The 20,257-nt window shown below is 33.7% G+C and overlaps 1 protein-coding gene across 1 annotated transcript in view; it reads left to right on the top strand.

Moving 5' to 3' along the window:
• LOC135126715 (protein timeless homolog) overlaps positions 1–20,257 on the top strand; it is a 130,008-nt gene that overhangs the window by 5,677 nt on the left and 104,074 nt on the right. The window contains exons 3-9 of the mRNA XM_064052818.1: positions 1,607–1,741; positions 1,801–2,060; positions 7,375–7,752; positions 12,673–13,085; positions 13,865–14,024; positions 16,213–16,293; positions 17,093–17,190. Coding sequence (XP_063908888.1) covers positions 1,607–1,741; positions 1,801–2,060; positions 7,375–7,752; positions 12,673–13,085; positions 13,865–14,024; positions 16,213–16,293; positions 17,093–17,190 — 1,525 coding nt within the window. The remainder of the gene's footprint in view (positions 1–1,606; positions 1,742–1,800; positions 2,061–7,374; positions 7,753–12,672; positions 13,086–13,864; positions 14,025–16,212; positions 16,294–17,092; positions 17,191–20,257) is intronic.

The following is a 20,257-nucleotide window of genomic DNA, read 5'->3' as shown; positions in this document are numbered from 1 at the left end:
TGTTTCATGCGTTAAAATCATCTAATTGGTGTCAAATACAAATTTTTAACACATATACCTATAGATTTTTACTGAACATGCACTTCTACCATCAAGTTCGATTTCTTAAATTGGAAAGGTACTCGTAGTTTCTTATACACACACAGGTAATTAAATTTCTATAGTAAAGTGTAAATACTACACACTTATACGTTAACCTTTAAGTAATGACTTAATATGAATGTGTATTTATTTGTGCATCTTAATGCAGTAGAGCTATTCATATAGCTCCGGAATGAATCGATCATAGCGAGACCTAGTCCCCAGATAAAAAATAACTAGACTCGTATTTCTCAGTAATGAAGTGTTAAGGCACATCTCTACGTTTGGCACATAGGATTTTCAATACATTTTCAAAATGTAATATCTGGTTTTAATTATAACCTGTCTACGACTTTCGCTATGTCATTCAAGAGTAGTTTTTTTTAATTAGGTTATTGTAATATCTCAATTACCTATTTTGCGAAATTTCGGAACGCGGATTTCACCACTGTTTTCAGTATGCAAAACTCCATGAGTTACCCTGAAAACGTTGTCTCTTTGGCACAAGCTTCCTTTTGTTGAATCTCATTTCTGACAAAAAAAAGTTGATAATATTTTCCGGATAGCTTACAGAGTTTTATAAGCCAGAAACAGTGGTGAAAACCGCGTTCCGAGACTATAATCTTCAGACTTTAGAATTCTTTCAATAATTTTTGAAGTTGTCATTTAAACTTCTTTTTTAGTTTATTTTGATGAGATGCTACATATAAACTATTAAGTTATGACATATGACATTCTTTAAAATATAATTTTATATGTGTATTTATTTTATACGTTTAAATCGTATTTACGAACACCTTCATATTCCAAATTTTTATACACATATACTTTGATAAAGTTCAGTGAAATAACTTTTTAGGCCACAAAAATAGCAAGAAGAAAATTAATTACCGTTGCACTCTTCACGTTCCTAAAGTTAATATTTACTACGATTTTAAATGAGATGTCATTAATTTACTGTATTTGGATGTAACTAAAGTAGACTATTAAATTTTTGGAGTATTGATCAATCGCTAATAGGTTTTAATTAGAAGCATCTGAAGTTTTGGGCATTTCCAATGCTAATGAAACTCATTAAATTTGAAGATTTCTTAATTATTAAATCAACGTTCCCATGGTGTCATAGCTTAAATGTTATTTCGGTTACGTGCAATAAATAGTTTCCACAGTGCATTTAGAGTCATGTTTGAAACATGAAGTTAATGGAACTTTTAGCGAAAACTTTATTTAAAGTTAAAACCTGCATTCGCCACGGCAGAGATAGAAGTTATTAGGATTAATTGTGAGTACAATACTTACTTTAGTCTACAACAGAATTCATTATAAGTAAATATGGCCTCTCTGTTAATGCAACCGTTTTTAAGTCCCACAAAATTTGATAAAGAACGATCCCTGTGATTTTTCAGCATCGACTCATTCGACAGTCCTGTGAGTAATTATCCGTCCATTCGCTTCGCAATTCGTCATTAATTTCAATCAAGCCTCGTAATGATCGTTTTGAATGCATATTTTTTTTTTTTTTCAGAATTACGCCGAGCGTGGGGACGAGAATAGCCTGATAATAGAGAGAATTCTCATTCTAATTCGAAATATATTGTACGTCCCGCCCGATCCTAACACGGAAAAACGACCCGACAATGACGCCAGTATCCACGACCAGGTATTTTTTGCTCTAACTTTGATTTTCGTTTAAAATAACGCTCCGGAAATATTACGTAGGTGCTGTGGGCGCTACATCAATCTGGGATGTTGGATATAATTTTGTATATAACAAGCTCCACGAACGAAAAAGCTTATTACATGCACACTTTAGAGATATTGTCATTTATGTTGAGAGAACAAAGAGCTTCCGAACTTGCCCGGGCCGCTCTGCAAAGGAGCGAGACCGAAAAAATGAGAGATGAAGCAGAACTACTAGCGATAAGACACCGCGAAACTAACCAAAGGCAACAAAAAGTAAAAATGTATAACGGAGCGAGGTAATGTGTGAGGTTTTTTTTTGGGTGAAGGCAGCTTTGTTATCTATTGAATGAAGTATATGTGCATTTACGTAAAATTAACACAGTTTCATGGATTCACTCGATACGGTGTGGAGATGAGGTCAGTAAACTGTAGTAAATATGAATATATTATTCGCTTGCAACATTTACTAAAATTTGTGGCTGCTGTTAAGTTTTAATGCAATTTGATGATTTTTCGTTAATAAAAAATGACTAATTGGTTTGTAAGTAACTGGTAATTACATTACATTGAGAAAAAAAACATGAAAGTTTATGAAGTTTATGTGTTGATTCTTGGATACCATTGTCATAATACGAAATATAAATAATGGAATTAAACATTCCAGGTTCAAAATAAATAGACTGCCGTTTCTTCTGTTCATTTCTATCCCTTTCAATTAAACTTTTTATTCTTGTTTCCTTTGTACACCCTCATCGGGTTTCCTGATATATTTTTACGTTATTTCTCTTAATGGACTGACTCAGATGTCCTGTCATTTTTTTTCTCTTCCAAATAGAGTCCGTATAGTATGTTTATTTGTGCTAGATTTTGTTCTCTTTTCATCCTCATTTTTTAACTTTTTTCTCACTTCTGTATCGTTATCATCTTTATATTAATTAATTGGGTTTGTAGATGGGGTCTTTATCGCTCTAGCGAGTACTTGCAACAAATACGTGAAGTTGAAAATTTGCCTGATTTAACTAGCAGAATTAAATACATATAATAAATATATATTTAACTACACCTAATTCTTGACACACTCCTTTTTCGAGCGCTTGTGTCAGTGGCAATTTGCCGTAATCAGATAAAAAAAGAGCAGTAAATAGGACAGTGAAAAAAAGCAACGCTATATTACTAATTAAGAAAAAAAGTCCATTTTGTAGTTTGCACCTTTTGATGGTCCTTGTAGATGTTTTTATAGCGTTTTCAAGGTACTGAGAAACTTACAAAAATTATAATGCAGATTTTTTCAAAAAGTCTTGTGTTGTGTACCTATAGTAGGTTTGGCCCTGATCGTCACAAATATGTATTTGTTAGAATTTTTGTTGGATTAGCCGAAGTGTATGATTGTATGTATGTTTTGGACCACATCGGTCACATTGACACCAAATAGAGTTGATGGCATGATCAGTTTTTACATTCTATTCTTTGAATGCGTCTGTGGCTTTTTGAAGTCTTAAGATTGACACTGCCGCAAACGATCGTCGTATATTCGGCAGAGATTTAAGTCATTTGCGGCTCTTGAAGTGTCACATATGGAGATAGTGAAGAGCAAGGAAGAAAGAATGAAAATTTTTAAATTTAACCTTAATTTTTGGATAAAAATTACGCCTTGAACTTCTTTTGAATGTTGGGATCTTAATATGGCCAATTAATGAGTCATCCAGTCATCATTCTTTATGCCATACATGTTTGTGATTTTCTCGACTTTAAGGTTCTTGATTATATTGGATTTCTCAAGTTAATTTTTTGATTCCTGATTTTCGAAACTTTTAGCCTTTGCTTTCTGTTTCTTTTGTTCGTGGCGAGATGATAAGATTAACGTCGGGTGAATGCCTCCGTTTTTTCGCGATCGCGGTCAATGAGGTGGCGCTATGCATGCATGGCTGGCAAATTCTGGAGACGCAGCGCTTTGGTCATTCTTCATCGATTTTCTCGTTTTTGCATCTTGACAGAATTATCTAAATTTACATTTAGAATCCTTTGTTCTTCTAGATATAGTGTTCGACTGAAACTAGCTTCTCAGTTTCCTCGGTGTCTGTCAAAACCGAAACGAAGCATTTTTTATAGTAATTTTTCGTTTTCATTTCTTAGTCTGCGTCTAAGTTTTGACAATTTCACCTCAGAATCGTACATGTATTAAAAAAAAAAAAAAAAACGAATTTGTAGTTAACACTACATAAAGTAGAAAGTTTGTCATATGTTTCTTGGTTGATTCTGTGACCAATAAAACTGTTCAATTAAATTAGGTTTTTTTTTAACATACAGGTGTTACGTACAAAAAAATTGACAGTTCCTCGTGATTATCCAACTTTTTTTTAGTAAATCCTAAAACAAACCTTAAACAGTAATCACAAAAATCACGGTGCTAGAGAACAAAATTAATAATTTAAAGATCAAATTACTTTTGCCTGTTACTCATGTCAAATTACTAAAAAAAAATCTGCGTAGAAGAATGGGGCAAATTAGTGGAATGCTAATACTACCGATTCTCAGGATAATGAGAATTGGTGAGTTTCGAAATTTTTGGAGTTTTGTACTTATTCGCTGGTTTAGATACACCGCAAGTCATGAAAATTAGAACACGATTTAGCATAGAACTAACAACCCGTTAAGTGATTGAAAGTTTAGGCTTTTAATCTTGTCAATATTTGGAAGATGAAAATGGGATCATTTTGGGAAACGCAGGCGACAGAAATCGACAGAAAATTCTGCATCAGCTCAGATTCTACGTGTTTACTTAAAACTTAGTGTCCCTCTTGAATTGGCTATATTACATAGTGAAGTATTGAAGAACTGTCTTTTTTGTTAATTCAGCTGTAGCGATAATAAAAAATAAGATACCCTTTTGCTTTGACTAATGAATGAACTTATTTTGGCAGAAATAAACAAGTTTAAGAACAATACGGAATAAATAAGAAGTCGAAAATTATGGAAACTAGTAAAGACCAATTGAAAAATACGTACAATATAACAGGGAAACAGCAAAAAAATAAAATTAATGAATTAAATCAATTGTTCAAACTGACTGCCTCCATTGACGAGACATGCCTCAGCACGCCGAATTAATGACGGCTCTAAGCGGTCTATCATGTCGGGTTTTCCCTTAATCTCCGCTGCATCATTCTCAATCCGATTGATTAGTTCTTGAACTGTATTTAAGAGAGTTTCATAAACCAATTGTTTCAAATGCCCCCACAAGAAAAAATCGCATGGGTTAAGGTCTGAAGAGTGAGGTGGCTGAATACTGGTCCTTCCTTCCCATCCATTGTCTTAGAAAATGTTGTTCGAACCATCGCCACATTTTTCGAGCATTGTGAACAGATGCCCCATCTTGGAGATACCACATATTTCAGAGATTTCATCTAATCGATTTGGTAAATGTCCAGTGAGAAATTGCAATAAGCTAATCCGGTTAAACGAAGAGATAAATGCAATTGCCAACTATTTTTGACACTACACCGCTCCTGAGAGGTCTTGAGCTTGGATAGCGTGAGGATTTTCATCTAATCAAGTCTGCGTGTTTCGCGCGTTAATTTACCGTCCCTTGCAAATGTCGCTTCGTCTGAGGAAAAAATGGTTGCTCCAAAACCTGGTCTGCTCTATTCCTGTCAAGCAACCCTTCACAAAAATCTCATTCGGCGCGGTAGATCTTCTGGTTTCAAAGTTTGAACTCGTTGGGCCTAGTAAGGATAAAGTCCTTGTTCATGTAATGTTCGCCATACAACAAACGACGAAATTCCAACATGATAAGATAATCTTCTTACGCTGAGGCCTTCTTCAACGATCTCCAAAATTTCTGTCTTCGCATCTAGAACATGGTCTGTTCATTCAAGACCCCAATCTGCAGTTTTTGGACTAAACGTGCTGTTTTTCAGAATACGATCCGTCCACTTAATGTACGATGATCAGGTAATCTTCGTTGAGGGATGCCTCACCGAGAAGACGCTGCGCCTCATAAGTGTTTCCAAATGCTTTACCATAAACTTAACTCAGTTGACATATGCCTAGTAAAATTTTACAACTCCATTATGACACCAATGTATAGTATATATATAGTATAATCCTTGCGGTTCGGGTTCATAAAATTTGCAATAGCCACTTTGACTTGTAGGGCTGGTTTGGCTTAAACCGTTTAAAAGTCAAAAATTTTGCTAGATGTATGTCAAATCAGTTTAATAAACATTAAATGCATATCAGCCATTTCAGCCTTTGTATAACGACCCATTTTCAACGTTTCACTGTTGTTAAACAACAAAAAAAAACTTTTGTCAAAACAAAATGTTAAAGAACCGAAAAATGACCTTTTGGTGAGAGGCCTACGAATTTAGACTCATTTCTTTAAATTCACAAATATCTTCTTTTGGGGATTATAAGGACTTAAGAAAAAGAGGCAAAACCTTCGTGGCGCCGTTTTTCGGGAGCTCCTTGGTAGTGCTGGAATACTTTTGGACTACTGGATTACGGTAAGGCTGTTTTCGATGTGAATTCACATGGGCAAGTTCGTATTGACGAATTTAAGGCATCGCAGTGTTTGGAGTTATGCATCCTCATTTCGAGTACTTCCATTTCTGGCAGTGACGTAATTGGACTACGATTTTGAGTTTTTTCCTGGTTCAATGACGAAGCCGAATACCGTTTTTCGATTGTATACATAGTGTTCCTTGTTGGTTGCATGCGGATGCCTTCGACCGGTGTTTTCGCCTAGATATTTGCTGTCTCTGCACTTTTTGGTGGAAAGAAGAATAAAACGAATTTTGTGCGTTTTCGACGGCAGAGTTCAGAATAACGGTGTTGAAAAATTTGGCAATTTAGTGTATTACTTTGATGTAATGTAGTGAAGCCGTTAATCATAAAACACCAGTCACTATGCGTCACAGTATTTAAACTTTTATATTTTTCTTTTTTGAGGTTGAGTTCTTATTGGCTATTCGAGTCTAGTTTTGATTTAATGTGCATCTTTTCTGAACTTTGTGAACCCGATGTTTCAGAAGCATTTCAAATGTGAGGTACGATTCACGTGCCACAGGCAGTTTCATTTACAGTTAATAAGTAATTGTAAGTGCTGACTTACCAAACAAATCTTTCTTAGTTGTGATTTATATATATATAATTTTTCCTCGTTTAACTCCATTGATCCCCGAATTTTCTGTATTATTTTTATTCTACCTTTTAGCAAGTAAATAAAAAATGGGAGGAAATATAATGAAATATTTGGTTGTTATGTTATTTTAACGTTCAACTGCTAGTTTAAATCAAGGCTATAAATATGTATTATTTTTTGCTTTTTTAGATCGTGACACATATTACATATTAATCGCTAAAATTTATGCTATGCTTTGCAGCGATAAAATAGAGCCATATGCGTTTATTCTATTAATTTTGAACTAATTGGCAATAATGTATCACTCATTGAATCAAAGCAGCGAACCAGTTAAACATTTTTGATAAATATACTTAATTTTCCAGTTGTTTACGTAAATATTGATTTTCGCAAATGCACATCTACTGGCGCGCGATTACACCTAACAGAATGGTGTTGTTTATTTATTTATTGTGATCGGTTTGCAGGCATTCGAGATTCGGAGGCACATACGTCCTAAAATCAATGAAATCAATTAGTGAGAACGAACTTATTTATCATAAACCTTTAAATAAACTGGAAGCTTTAAACTTCGACGCCGACAAAAAGAAACCGAAAACACCTAAAAATCGGATGCCTGTGCAAAGTAGCACGTTCGAGCGACGTTCAGCTTTCAGCATTAGATTATTTCTGAAAGAGTTTTGTGTTGAATTTTTAAATGGAGCTTACAACACGCTTATGTATCACGTTAAGGATAATTTAGTGCGGGCCAGGGCCCAGGCCCACGATGAATCCTATTATTTATGGGCTCTTAGGTTTTTCATGGAATTTAATAGATGTTATAAGTTTGAAGTTAAATTAGTTAGGTAAGTCCTTTTGCATGTTTTAATCCACTTTGCCCGTCCTGTCGAGAGTTAAATGCTCGCTCCACTTTTTGCAGCCGCTAAATTACTCAATTTGTTTAATTTACACAAATCAGTTTTGTTTCCGTTTCGAGGCCTTCACACGAAAACGGGCCGTTTTACTCACTTTATGGCTAAGTGAGCCAGTTTTTCAATTAAGACGACGGCTGCTTTGCATGGAAATTTCCACAACACAAATCTGCAAAAGCTGGGGGCACTTTGAATGTTTGAATGAAAAATGAAATCATTTTCTGGTTTTGTTGATTTAAGACATCGATTAACTTGCTTTATTCCTCACTACTGCATTTGTAATCGGGGACTCATTCATTAAACATTTTACCACAGTTAAAACTTTAAGGTAGAATACATCGGAGACCTCATAATGTTGACATGCTTAGAGCGACCCTTTGTTTAACGTGTGTACCCAGGGTGTAATTTAAATGCGTAAAAATATTAAAAATCACATTTACTCAAAATAAAAAATCGCCCAAAATAAAAAATATGAAAGCTTGATTTTTAGAAGATGTCTTATAAGCAGGAAGTGGTAAAATCACCGACAGGGGTGACGGACAAGCGGCAAGGCCGTAGTCAAGTAGGACATTAGTGTTGAATCTAGGTGAATATAAAACAAGGTGGAGAAACAGGGTGAACTTGTCCATAAAGATATGAACCACTAAAATCTCTGGGTGATTTCCATGGTGCATATCTGGGCACGGCAGGTTGATTAAAGCTATGATAACAAAGCATACATTCACTGATTAGGTTGAGAGATGGAGTGTATTTCTGAAGGAAACATGGTAATTAAATGTACTCTTGTTATGACTGCGGCTGGGTATTATATTCTAAACTGTACAGCTAGGCCAATTCTAGGCAATTTTAAAACATCATAATTTTTGGAGATCCAGCACTAAAAATTCTTGACGATGATGCTCTGGTGATAAAAATGTAGTGGGCAGTAGGTTAATCAGATGCCTTTATCTTCTTGTTTATAGATATTTGCGGACCATAATTCCCGCAAGACTTGCACGAGAATCTTAAATTGGGGGTGAGTGAATCTGTAGATTTCAACTAGATGGAGGAGACGTTACACTGTCATTGATAATAATTAATTGATAGTGATAAGTCGAGGCATCGCTTCGCTCTGCACCGATTAAGTTTTGTGTAATAATTAACATACGGACATTAAACTTCATCACTATAATAACGAAAAAATACCGTTTTTCTTCGATCAAATTACAAATTGCATGTTTTCGTCGCGTTCTCTGTTCTCCTAAATACTAGATCCAGTAGACTGAGGCGTTATTGTAATCCAACTATACCTGAAATATTTTTGCGGTATTTTTTTTCCGGATAGTTCCTAATTTCAAATAAAAACAAAAGTGCTTGATTATTATTTTTATACAGGGTTAGTATACAGTTCCGGAACGATCGAATAACTTAGTTATTTGATTTTATTTTTCTGAAATCTGCTTTCGATATGTAGTTAAACATGGCGACTTGATTACAACAGTTTTCCTTTTTTTATCGCTCTCGGTTTGACAGACAGAGCCGCCTACTTTTTTTTTGGAACACCCAGTTTTTGTTGACATTTTTTGAAACAGAGTAAAAAAAAGTACTGTGAGAAATTTTCAACATATTATCTATTTCTACTGATACAAAAATATAAAAACAATCACAAAAAAACACCTAATATTGTAAAATCATACATGTAGTCTTCTTATAGTTTATTATATATTAGTATTTTCAAAGATCACGTGATTTTACGATATTAGGTGTTTTTTTGTGATTTTTTTCTATTTTTTCAGTCGGTAGAAATAAACATGTTTATAATTTCTGAAATTAGTTTTTTATTCTGAATCATAAAATGTTAAAAAAATCTGGATGTTCCATGTTTACAATTGTTAATAATAATTTCACTCTTGAAACAAGTGAAATTCGTTGGGTAAATGTTTAAAAACAAGGTCGACTCCAAAGCCAGAAGGTCGGAAATAAAACAAAACAAGTCGATTATGCATATCTCAAGTACGCCATGACGTTCAGAAGCGTCAAGATAAGTCGAAATATATAGTTTTTGCCAAAATTAAAAGAGCACCACTTGTTGATTTCCGTTGTTAACAAAAAAAATCTATTAGTGACTTTTACATTATATCGTTGAAATTTCAACGAACGTCACGAACACGCAAGCTTAAACAAATTAAGTCAATTATCTTAGAATTTAGGTTTACTATCTCTCTTTAAAACGTTTCGAAACGTCAAAACCCTTCCACAATCTGCAATGGAGCATAAATTAGTTACAAAGTTACAACTATCTTTGTCCCCTTTGTTATCAGTTGTATTTTCAAGATAGAATGCAGGGTTGGTGGTTTTTTAAATTTGGCAAATATGTACTATAGCTCAGAACTCATGAATTTTGACAAAAATATGATTTTTAACAAAAATTTGATGCATTTCTTGGTATCTTCGGATCGTAACGTGCCAGAATTGCTAGAAAACTGTTCTTTTCGATGTCCATTTTTTGCCATTATAGCTTCAATGGGAGAAAAATTATTACATACCTGTGATTCTTCTGGTTATTGCCTTGGCCGGAAATTCAACCAACGTTTGGAAATATGTACCGTATTAAATTGTTCCTACTAAGAGCAGTTTGACACGGGACTTCTCTGTAATATATGTATATATGTATTTACTCAATGTAGCTTGTTGGATATTGTTTTTGTAATAATTTTTATTTCGTTTATTTTTTCCTGAAGGTTGGCTTTTTTCACTTATTATTATTTTTAATCATCAAAACATACTCAGTAACGAAGTAGTGCTTTGTAAGTGGACCAGTTGGATTTTAACCGTTTAATACAAATCGGGTTAATTGAGATAAATTAGGTGTCTTTCTGTCTTTTTCTTTTGCTATTAATATCAGTTGGAATTTTTTCAAATTACTGCTGTTGTCCATGATTCTGTCATTTAAAAGTTGCCATGGTAACAACACATTCGACTGGTTAAAAAAAACTTGATATGGCTGTTTATTAGGTAATATAATTAATGGTGTGTTGTCAGCCACGGTTTCAAATTGGTGACAAAGTTGATAATACAAAAACTGTCCTAATTTTATGAAAATAGCCACGATTTACAATTACCGTAAATCTTTATGTTGTCATATAGTTTTGGATAAACATTCAGTTGTAGTCATTCTTTACCTGTACTGCGTGTGGTGGATGTCAATATTTTTGGAGAACTTTTACACTATTTCTTTAACGTAAATAAAAATATACAAGGAAAGGTAGGTGTTGCCATACATAATTTTTCAGTTTTGGGTGACATTCATTGTTTTACTTTTGTACCCTTCAGATACGTATGAACTTCTGTGGAGCTTTCGTAGGCGTTTGTGACTGTGTGAACTGAAAAAAGTATCATGTTTCAAAACAAAATTGCGGCTGTTCGGATTCATTTTATGTCCTGCCTCATTCTGAGCATTTCTCGGCGGTTTTTTCTGTAGGTTCCAATCACTACTATGTGGTCAAGAACATCTGTTAACCCTTACAACCTTTCGATGTTAATTCTGTTAAAATGTAATTTCCGTTGGATGTTTGTGTTTACCTAGAAAATAATGTTTTGTTAATTATTTACATTATTTAATTTAACATTTTTTAGGCTGCCCTCGAGACTATTTCGTGGTATTCTATTGAACGAAACTTTTGACTAACTCTTTTGCAATTCTCGCAAGCGTAACTTTTATATTTACATTTACTTTATAATTTGCGGTCCAGTTTGTATATTTGCACAGCATTTACACTTTAACCGGCGAGTTGTCTGTCTCTAGTGAATTCATATGAATGAATTCAGTTTCAAGTCTTTCATATTGTGTTTAGTTTCTCTCTTGGTTTGTAGTGCCGTTTTCAACAATAGAACATTCTGAAACTTCGTGATTTTACTTTATCACCAGGGATTCCACGGTCGTAATGAGGTCTTTTCAGTAATTTGTGTTTCAAAAATTGAGATTAGTAACGCTAACACTAAAATAATAGAAGAAAGAAAAAATTAAAGTTTTCAAAGTTGAATTACAACTTTTATTAACATTTCGTGGTTTCTTTCCTAAACATAATAACACATTTCTGTGGGATTTATGTATTTTTACTTCCCGAGCGTAAGCTAAGGAAGTATTGTAACAGTCCATCTGGTGAATACCCATTTTTATATTTTCTGCCAGTTTCATGAACCGTGGAGTATGAAACAATAGATCTCCCGTTTCCGTCTGCCTGTCTGTCTGCCCTTTGTGCGTGATTTGTGTCGAACAGACAATCATCAAAACTACCAGACCGATTGTTGTCAAATTTTGTGTGTATATTAAGTATATCGCGTACATGATAAAACGCTAACCAAGATTTGTGTAAGCACTTACGTTAATAGGATGTGCCTAAGTAATGTTTGAGTGATTACAATTTTTTTCGATCTGGTACTTACATACGAAATCCGTTTTTTTCAAACACGGTATTCTGAAATAATCCAACATTTAACTTGATTGATCATCATCAGATATAGTCGATATGAATTCGTGTAATTGCTTTCCCATTAACACATAATGAAATAACAAAGCAGTTTGTGAACCGAATTTACGAGCACAGGAAATCTTTATCACTGCATTCAAAATTCTGGTTTACTTCATAACCTTAAAAAAAAAATGGAATAAAAATTTGTTTTTAATTGTCAACCCATTTTAAAATATTTTACGCATTTCAACTACACACTGGAAATCACAGGTTAAAAATGCTAAATTCCTAAATTCAAAGAATTACCCCATTTTGCAGAAAGTATCGAACCCAAAGTACAAATAACCCCCTTTCCTCTTTAAATTTACTTTTACTTATAAGCGTTTAATTAATTTCACTTTAGCGAAACTATGTCTGTGCAAACATTCCGCTACGTGCAACAGCTGATGGAAAAATTCTTCGACATGATTCAGACCGACAAAAAGAACATTATTTTGTGGTCCCGGCGCCTCCACCTTGCTTTACTAGCGTACAAGGAGCTTCTGCTAACAATTTGCGTCATGGATAAATCACCAGATGGAACCGTGCGAGACTCATCTAAAGTGATTAAGAGCAACATATTTTACATATTAGAATATCGCGAGCTCATAATTACTTTATTAACTACGTACGATGAATTGAAAATGTCTAATGCGTATTTGAAAGATCTGATGGAAACACAACATGTTTTTATCAAACTACTGGAGGGTTTTTGCTCCTCGAATGGCTCAGTTGTCGTGCAGAAAAAGGGCAAGAAGAAAAGAAAAAAGAAAAAAGGTAAGTGTATAACAGATTTTCCATTGTTGCGTCGGTAAGTAATGTGTTTGTTATCTGCGGTGGTCATTAATCTTGCGGACTTTTTTGACGCGAGTGCCACTTTACAATCTGTAAGTGGTTTTTGAAGAGGCGGATATTTTTTTAATGCTGCTTTCTTGTAATTGCCCGGATTATTAATTTAGGGGCGAGCTCGAGGGGTGAATAATTTTAAATGCTTAGGGAAGGAATTGCAATAATTAGGTGAAGTCATATTCCACTCACAACCCTGACTTATTAATGTTTACGTCGATGGATATCCAATCTAAGTAATGAGTCGTTAAACCTGTTGACTTGTTTATTTTTGTTTCGGAAGAGGGGGATTTAACAATAGTTCCAATACAAATTTCTGATGTATTTGTGTGTCGCTTGTAAAAATTAGAGAGATGTCTGCAAAGTTGAAATGTCGTCCTTCAAAGCTATATCCTTCATATTTGAATAAGACTATGCGTCTTTGCCGACTTCACTAAGGATTGGATGTCTTTAGTCATCCAATATTTGCCGCGAGATTATTACTCATTCATGTTTGCCTTTGTAAAACATGGATTCGCAATGTTCTTTTGTTTCGCCGAATTTAAAATGATATCGCGCCTTTTTGGGGATGTCAACCAAATTATCCTTGAATTTATTCATATTCTCGTCCGAACAAGACAAATAATTGAAGTTAAAACGCTCCTGTTACAACATGATATTTTACTTGGAGCTAAAGTGGCTAGAGTTAATTTGTAATTTATATTTTATAGCGACCCAGGATGCTGTCGTGGCACAACCAGATGTAAATTTAGACAGTCAGTGGGATGGAGTCGCCCCACAGCTGTCCACCGTTCTCGAAGGAAACATCGACTTTCCTACAGACGTCGTCCCATTTGATGCCGCTTCTGACGTTCCCATAGACGAACAAAAGTATGTCATAAAATAGAATTACTTTCCGTTTTATTGCCTCAAATTTAATTATGTCAAAAATTTTTGTTCATGCCGGGTTATAGCCACCTTAGAAGAGAGTCGTAAAACAGAAAAGGTCAACCGTAAATAAATCTTTTTTTGACGTCCAAGGAAGTAAAAGCATATTTCGGGATTCATAACGACACTACAATTGCTGAACTCACCGAACGTAATTATTTTAATGGCCACTCTCTGTTTTTGCTGTTCCTAAATTATAGGGCTCGTGTGTCAATTTAAACAACTCAATATTTTTGTGTGCGTGCGCTTTTTTTTAAATTAGACCTTAGTTAATTCTAACAAAAGTTCTTTGCCTAGGTTACCGTGTTAGTTCATTTTTCCATTAATTTGGTGTATTAAAATACTATCAAATTAATAATGTGTTGATAATAGGTGTTAATTAATAATAACCGGAGAAGTAAATTTAATGCGCTTTGGAAGAGTTAAAAAATATAAAAAAAAAAGCTTTTTTTTTGTGAAGCCTAAAAACTAAAAGAAAGTTGGTAAACGTGTGATAATGATAACATTGATAACGGAGTATCAATCACGCCTTCAAAAAGTAAAAAAAGCGATAAACTTGATCGTAAAACAAGAATTAGTTAGGCGTATTTACTTCAAGCTTTGTGTTCTATTTCATGGCGTAGCTTAATAACAATAGTTATGAGTATGACAGTACATAAATTCCAACAATAGTGCTGACGACATTAAAATCACTCAATTTTTTGTAGTAATGTGGAAGTAAGATAAAAAATATTTCAGTGAGCATAATTTAGTCCTCAGAAAGCTTTACCATTTATGAACACTATAATAATATTTCTCGTATCTAGCAAAAAATATCTGTTTTAAAGCTATGTTCCACAAATAAAATCTTCGTTTCTTACTTTATCATTTTTACGAGATTAATGTTAGACATGTCTTTTGTTAAATTACAGTTACAAAATATTTTATGTCAAATCAGTTTTGTGTAATCCCTTATTGCGTTTCAATTATTCAGAATATTTTGTTTTATTTTTATAACTTGTAACGAGATAATCACGTGACAACAAATATTTTAGAAGCAATATAATTTGTATAGGATATCATTGTATTTTAAATATTTGTGGAAAAAATTATTAAAATGTGTTTCTTCATTTCACCGAAACAGTTGAGACAATAGAAATCTGCTATCTAAATACTAACTAAATTCTGTTGTGAATTTTCGCAAATTAATTATACGAATAAATTACAGTCTATAAAAATTTGTAAAACTGGCTTATTTTGCGCATATTAACTTTTAAATTGATGAGATAGTTGGTTGCTTAAACTTAATCGCAAAATTTTAAATTGATAACATAATTGAGTTTAAAGTTTCTTTATTTGGTACTGGTGTTTCGGTACACAACACCTGTAACGTATTATGTGCCTTTGATGAAATTTAAGGTGGAATTCCTTCCATTTTAGCTTTAACTCGGGTTTAACAGAGGGGATTTGCTTATATATTGAAATGTCATTTTGCATTTTTGAATTAATGATTTAATTACATTCTTCTTATTGTACAAAACATATGAAATAGAACACAAAACTTAACGTAAAAGTTGTTCTTCAAATGTAATCCGCGTAAAAAATAAGCTAGGCTCTTCTGGGTTTTTTTCAAATTTCATTCTTGAACTAATTGTCGATGTATTCCAGACTTCACAGATGTAATGTAACACAGTAATGAGTTTCAATAAATATTTTATTAAACAACAAATTAATTTTTATTTTATTACAAAAGTCAATTTTTAAGATAGAAATTAATTCGTATATATTTGAACAATTATACTTTTAGAGAAAAAAATCTAATAGCAAGTTACCTTAGTCCATATGGAATAATCCGAAATCCTTTAATGTTTTTGTAGTCTGTAGACTCTTAATGAAAAATCCATTTTTAAGATTGAATTTAAGTTTCGATGGCAGTAGATGAAGTATGAAAAACACAGAAATACACGAATTTTCGAGTAACAATTTTAAATTTTAAATTCATTCATTTTCTACGTTACCAAATAGTGAAGAATAACATTGAAATATTCATCGTGATTGATGATTCTTTTATTATTTTGTAATCTCGCTATAACATTCGCCAATGTGTAGCATCGCATCTTCTTTGTCATTAATTTCTTGCATATTTGAACAGGTCCGAAGCCATGAAAAACGTCCAGAGGAAGTTGAGAAATGGTGAATTCGAGAATGCAATCAGTCTGTTGCGTGCTGCAAGGTACGTTTCTTCTGTTAGTAAGATAGGGTGTATTGATTCGTCGGTCCCTTTTCCGGCTTGACAACGTTCTTTTCTTTCGTTCGGTCCGTATATTTACAAGGGAAATCCAGGCATATACCTTTCATAACTTGCAAACTCTGTGTCTCGCACGGAAACTAATTAACCTGCGCAAACACACGGCATTTAAGTTTAACTTAACGGTTAAACACCTAATTACTATAATATGAGGCACACCGCGGTTATGTTACATTTGCTGTGTATAAGCTTGTTTTACTTATTAAGGACTTTGGAAGTTTGGTGATAAATTTTACGAGTTGGTTGTCATTTGCTTCCGCTAGTTCAGTCAACTTTTCCACCGAGGAGAAATTAAGACCTAATTTGTTTGGAGAATGTTCGCTGTAAAAGCGTCTATATTAAGATTATTGTCGCATAATTTATACAACGGCTGTAAATTTTCCAGATTCTGTATTCCACAAGTGGAAGTAACCTTAGATATTTGACTTAACGCGAGCGTTTCAGGTTGATATTGTCGGAACGAGAACGACTTTGTTAAATTATAAATACTCTCTTTCGATTTTATGTATTTTTCACTGGAATGAAGTCATCAAACTCGCGTGCGAGCTGTCAGCCCTACCTACTTGTTTTTTTCAAGTTGTATTAGAAACATAGTCGTGAATAATAATTGGAATTTGTTATTGTACGCTTCTGCGAGTTTTTGTTAATAACCCTAATAAAATACAGTCTAAACAAAACATGATAATCGATTGTTATATGACCTTTTGTGTCGGTTGTTTTGTAGGGAGGTTTGGCCCGAAAATAATTGCTTTGGGAGCAACAATATGGCACCGGAGGAAGAATTCCTGGCGTTGCGCGACATTTTCTTCGCAGATTTAGGCGGTAAGTCTTCCGCTTCAGCAATTGTCCTATAAATAACAGTTTTTCTTCTCCTAAACTCGTTTTTATTGTTTATCATCAGCTTGTAAAACAATCGTTTCGAGAACGAAACGTCTGTAAATAAATTTTTATCTTTCGGAATTTTATGTGGAAGTGACGTCGCGAGTTGGCGTTATGCTACTGTTTATCGTCAGGGTTTATTATTTTATAATCCTTCCTCCGTATTTCTTGTTGCGAATTACACTCAATAAAGCTTACAAAGTAATTGGTAGACATAAAGCATAGAGTTATGGCAGATGCAATAAAAGGAAAATTGTATAGATTAGCAAACATAAGCCTGCAGAGTATGGGGAACTTTAGTTTTATATAAACCGAACAGGTTTTTACTAGTTGATACGCCACTTCCATTTTGTACTTGGTGCAATAAAGCAGGCCCATAAAGAGGGATGTAGATGCTGCAGCTTTTATGGATTATGCAAAATTGGGGATGCGGGTAGAACTCATATATTCTGTGTGAGAGACTAGTTGCAGCTAGTTTAATTGGGGAAAAGTCTCAACTACTTGCCGCAGCATCACACAATGAAGAATACTTACTTAATCAAAAAGGATTATTCAAGTTTCTTGCGACCATAACCCAGCTTCCAAAAGCTTAGGTCTATGAATGTTTCGTTGTCAGTGTGACGTCATTTTAAGATGCACCTTGAGTTTGTCCCGTATGATTCGATTTTCTAAACTAACTGGCGAACGTTTTAGGTGTTCAGATTGCAGTATTTTGTACGTGATTTGAATTAATGTCCTACGCTTAATTCTAAAAAGACTGATTTTTTTACATTTTTAGCCGACACTTCCCAGCACAAACTTTATGACTTTATTGCATTTTATAATCAAGCAGCATTGAGTCTCTTCACTTACCGCGCGGAAATCTGCCTAGTAAACTTTTATATAAAACATTCGTTTTAATGAAATGCGAGGCAATATCATCTCCAGTATTCCACTTTTAAGCTCGAAATGCAGAAACACGAGTCGTCTATATTCAGAATCCGTCCTCGTTTTAGGCAGAATCTTTTTTGTAATGTACATAATTTCCTGAGAGTTGATCAAGTTTAGTAACTAACTTCATGACTATGGAATGTTTTGATCTTAAGCAGCCTAAGGCTATAAAGTGACGTTATATTAGATCAACACACCGATAATAAACTACAAGTCACAGGGGGCGGGTAGCGGTAACCCTATCGTCCATATTGGTGCTGGCTAGAGCCGCATATTCAATTTGCTGCTAAGTAAAAGCTGATTGCCTGAAATTAGATAAGCTCTGATGCGGAAATATTTTCTAAACGCGCAACGTGTAAAATATTTGATTTTTTTGTTATTTTTTGATTACCATCAGATGGCACACATTTCGGATGCTTAAGCACGGCTATGCTCTGTTATTCTGGACTTGATAATATTAACACTTCCGCGCGGCTGGTAATCGCGTATCTCTAAACGTAGAAAACACGATATAGTCTGCGGAAATTGTGAAAAGAATGTTTTTGTTGTTGCAAAATGACTTCACGTTTTCTTACATGCGGGAAGGAACAAAACAGAACTCCGTTGGTTGATCGAGAAATTTATTTTAAAATTGCTCCCGGCTATTCAATTTTTCTTACGCTACTGTACACAGAGGAGTAGTTACGGTGATTATAGGAAATTGAAAACCTGAGGCAACTGCGACAAGCTATGACAAGGTAGTGATTTCTACTTTATATTTTGTCCGTGTGGGGAGATTTTTCGATAGTTTATCAAAGTTTGATTTTATTTTATTCGAGAAGTGTGCATTTTTCGAGGTCGCGAGAATATGTTGAATGAAAATTTCCCGAGGGAAAATTTTTGCTTCAAATTGGTTTGTATTTTTTGTTTTTTACTTCTACGGTAATACTGCCACATTATTTTGTTACGCTTTTTACTCAGAATCTTTGAAATTTGCACGAAAATGTACCGTAATAAGATAAGTACTTCTTTAGATTCATAGTATAGCCATGTTCACACAAATCCCGTGCAACCTCACTTTTACGTTGTGTCAAATTAGATTGTCATCTGTACGAGATATATGTGAGCATGACTTTACATAATGTAAACTCAGTACACGTTACCTTTGCGAAATTAATATGTCTAGTCTTTTAAAATAGGGTATAATTAAAATTTTTTATTATATATGTATGTCAGCAGCAATTCATGCGATGCTGAGGTGTTTACTATTAAAAATAACTAGTTTTGATTGTACGAAATAATAAATCACTTTGTATATTGCACACGTAAGGTATTAAATTTATGCATAAACCGTGCACATTTTATGGAAATATTTATAATTTTATATTAATGGGTTTTTGAAGCAACTAATCAAAGTGAGCATAAAAATATTTAATAAAACTGACGTTGTATTTATTGTTTTGAATTTGCTGCAAATGAATTTCAAACAGCAAATGGTAATTTTATGAACACAAATAACTGCAAACCATATTTGTTTGGATCTGTTGCTTTGTTGTTTGCTGTTCTGTACGGTTTTGTGTATGAATTAAATTAGGTATTGAAGAGCTCCGAGGTATTCATTCACATAAACCCTTTATTTTTAATTATGATATTATTAATTTAAAATATTATACATACGAAGAACGAAAAAGCTAAGTAGATAACGGGTGTTCAATTGAAAAATTCATCAAGTTAACTGTTTTTTTGAGAGAAAAAAGGTATCGAAATATACTGTTGTGTATAATTGACATTTTGCCAGAGTTGTTGAAAAGTGTTAATTTTATTATACGAAAAAATGGGGTTAAGTTGTACCATTCCGCGTTGTTAGCAATTATAAATTAAATTTTAGGTTTATTGCAAGCAAAAATATTTCACTATTTGCTCAAATTACAGTAATTATCTTATATTAGGTGAACGTATGAGAAAATGTATTCAAATCTGCCACAGTTGTTTGAGTAACTAAACATTCCTCGGTGGTAGCAGCAATTTATTAAATACAAGAGACAACGTTTTAGGCAGTATTCTGCCTTTATTCATGTTTAATAAATTTAATGCTCCTAAC

Source organism: Zophobas morio, unplaced genomic scaffold (assembly GCF_036711695.1).
Source record: "Zophobas morio isolate AGI-343-1 ecotype UQ-CSIRO unplaced genomic scaffold, CSIRO_AGI_Zmor_V1 ptg000011l, whole genome shotgun sequence".
Taxonomy (NCBI): domain Eukaryota; kingdom Metazoa; phylum Arthropoda; class Insecta; order Coleoptera; family Tenebrionidae; genus Zophobas; species Zophobas morio.
Note: the sequence above shows the minus strand (reverse complement) of the source record. Positions and strands in the feature narration are given on the sequence as shown.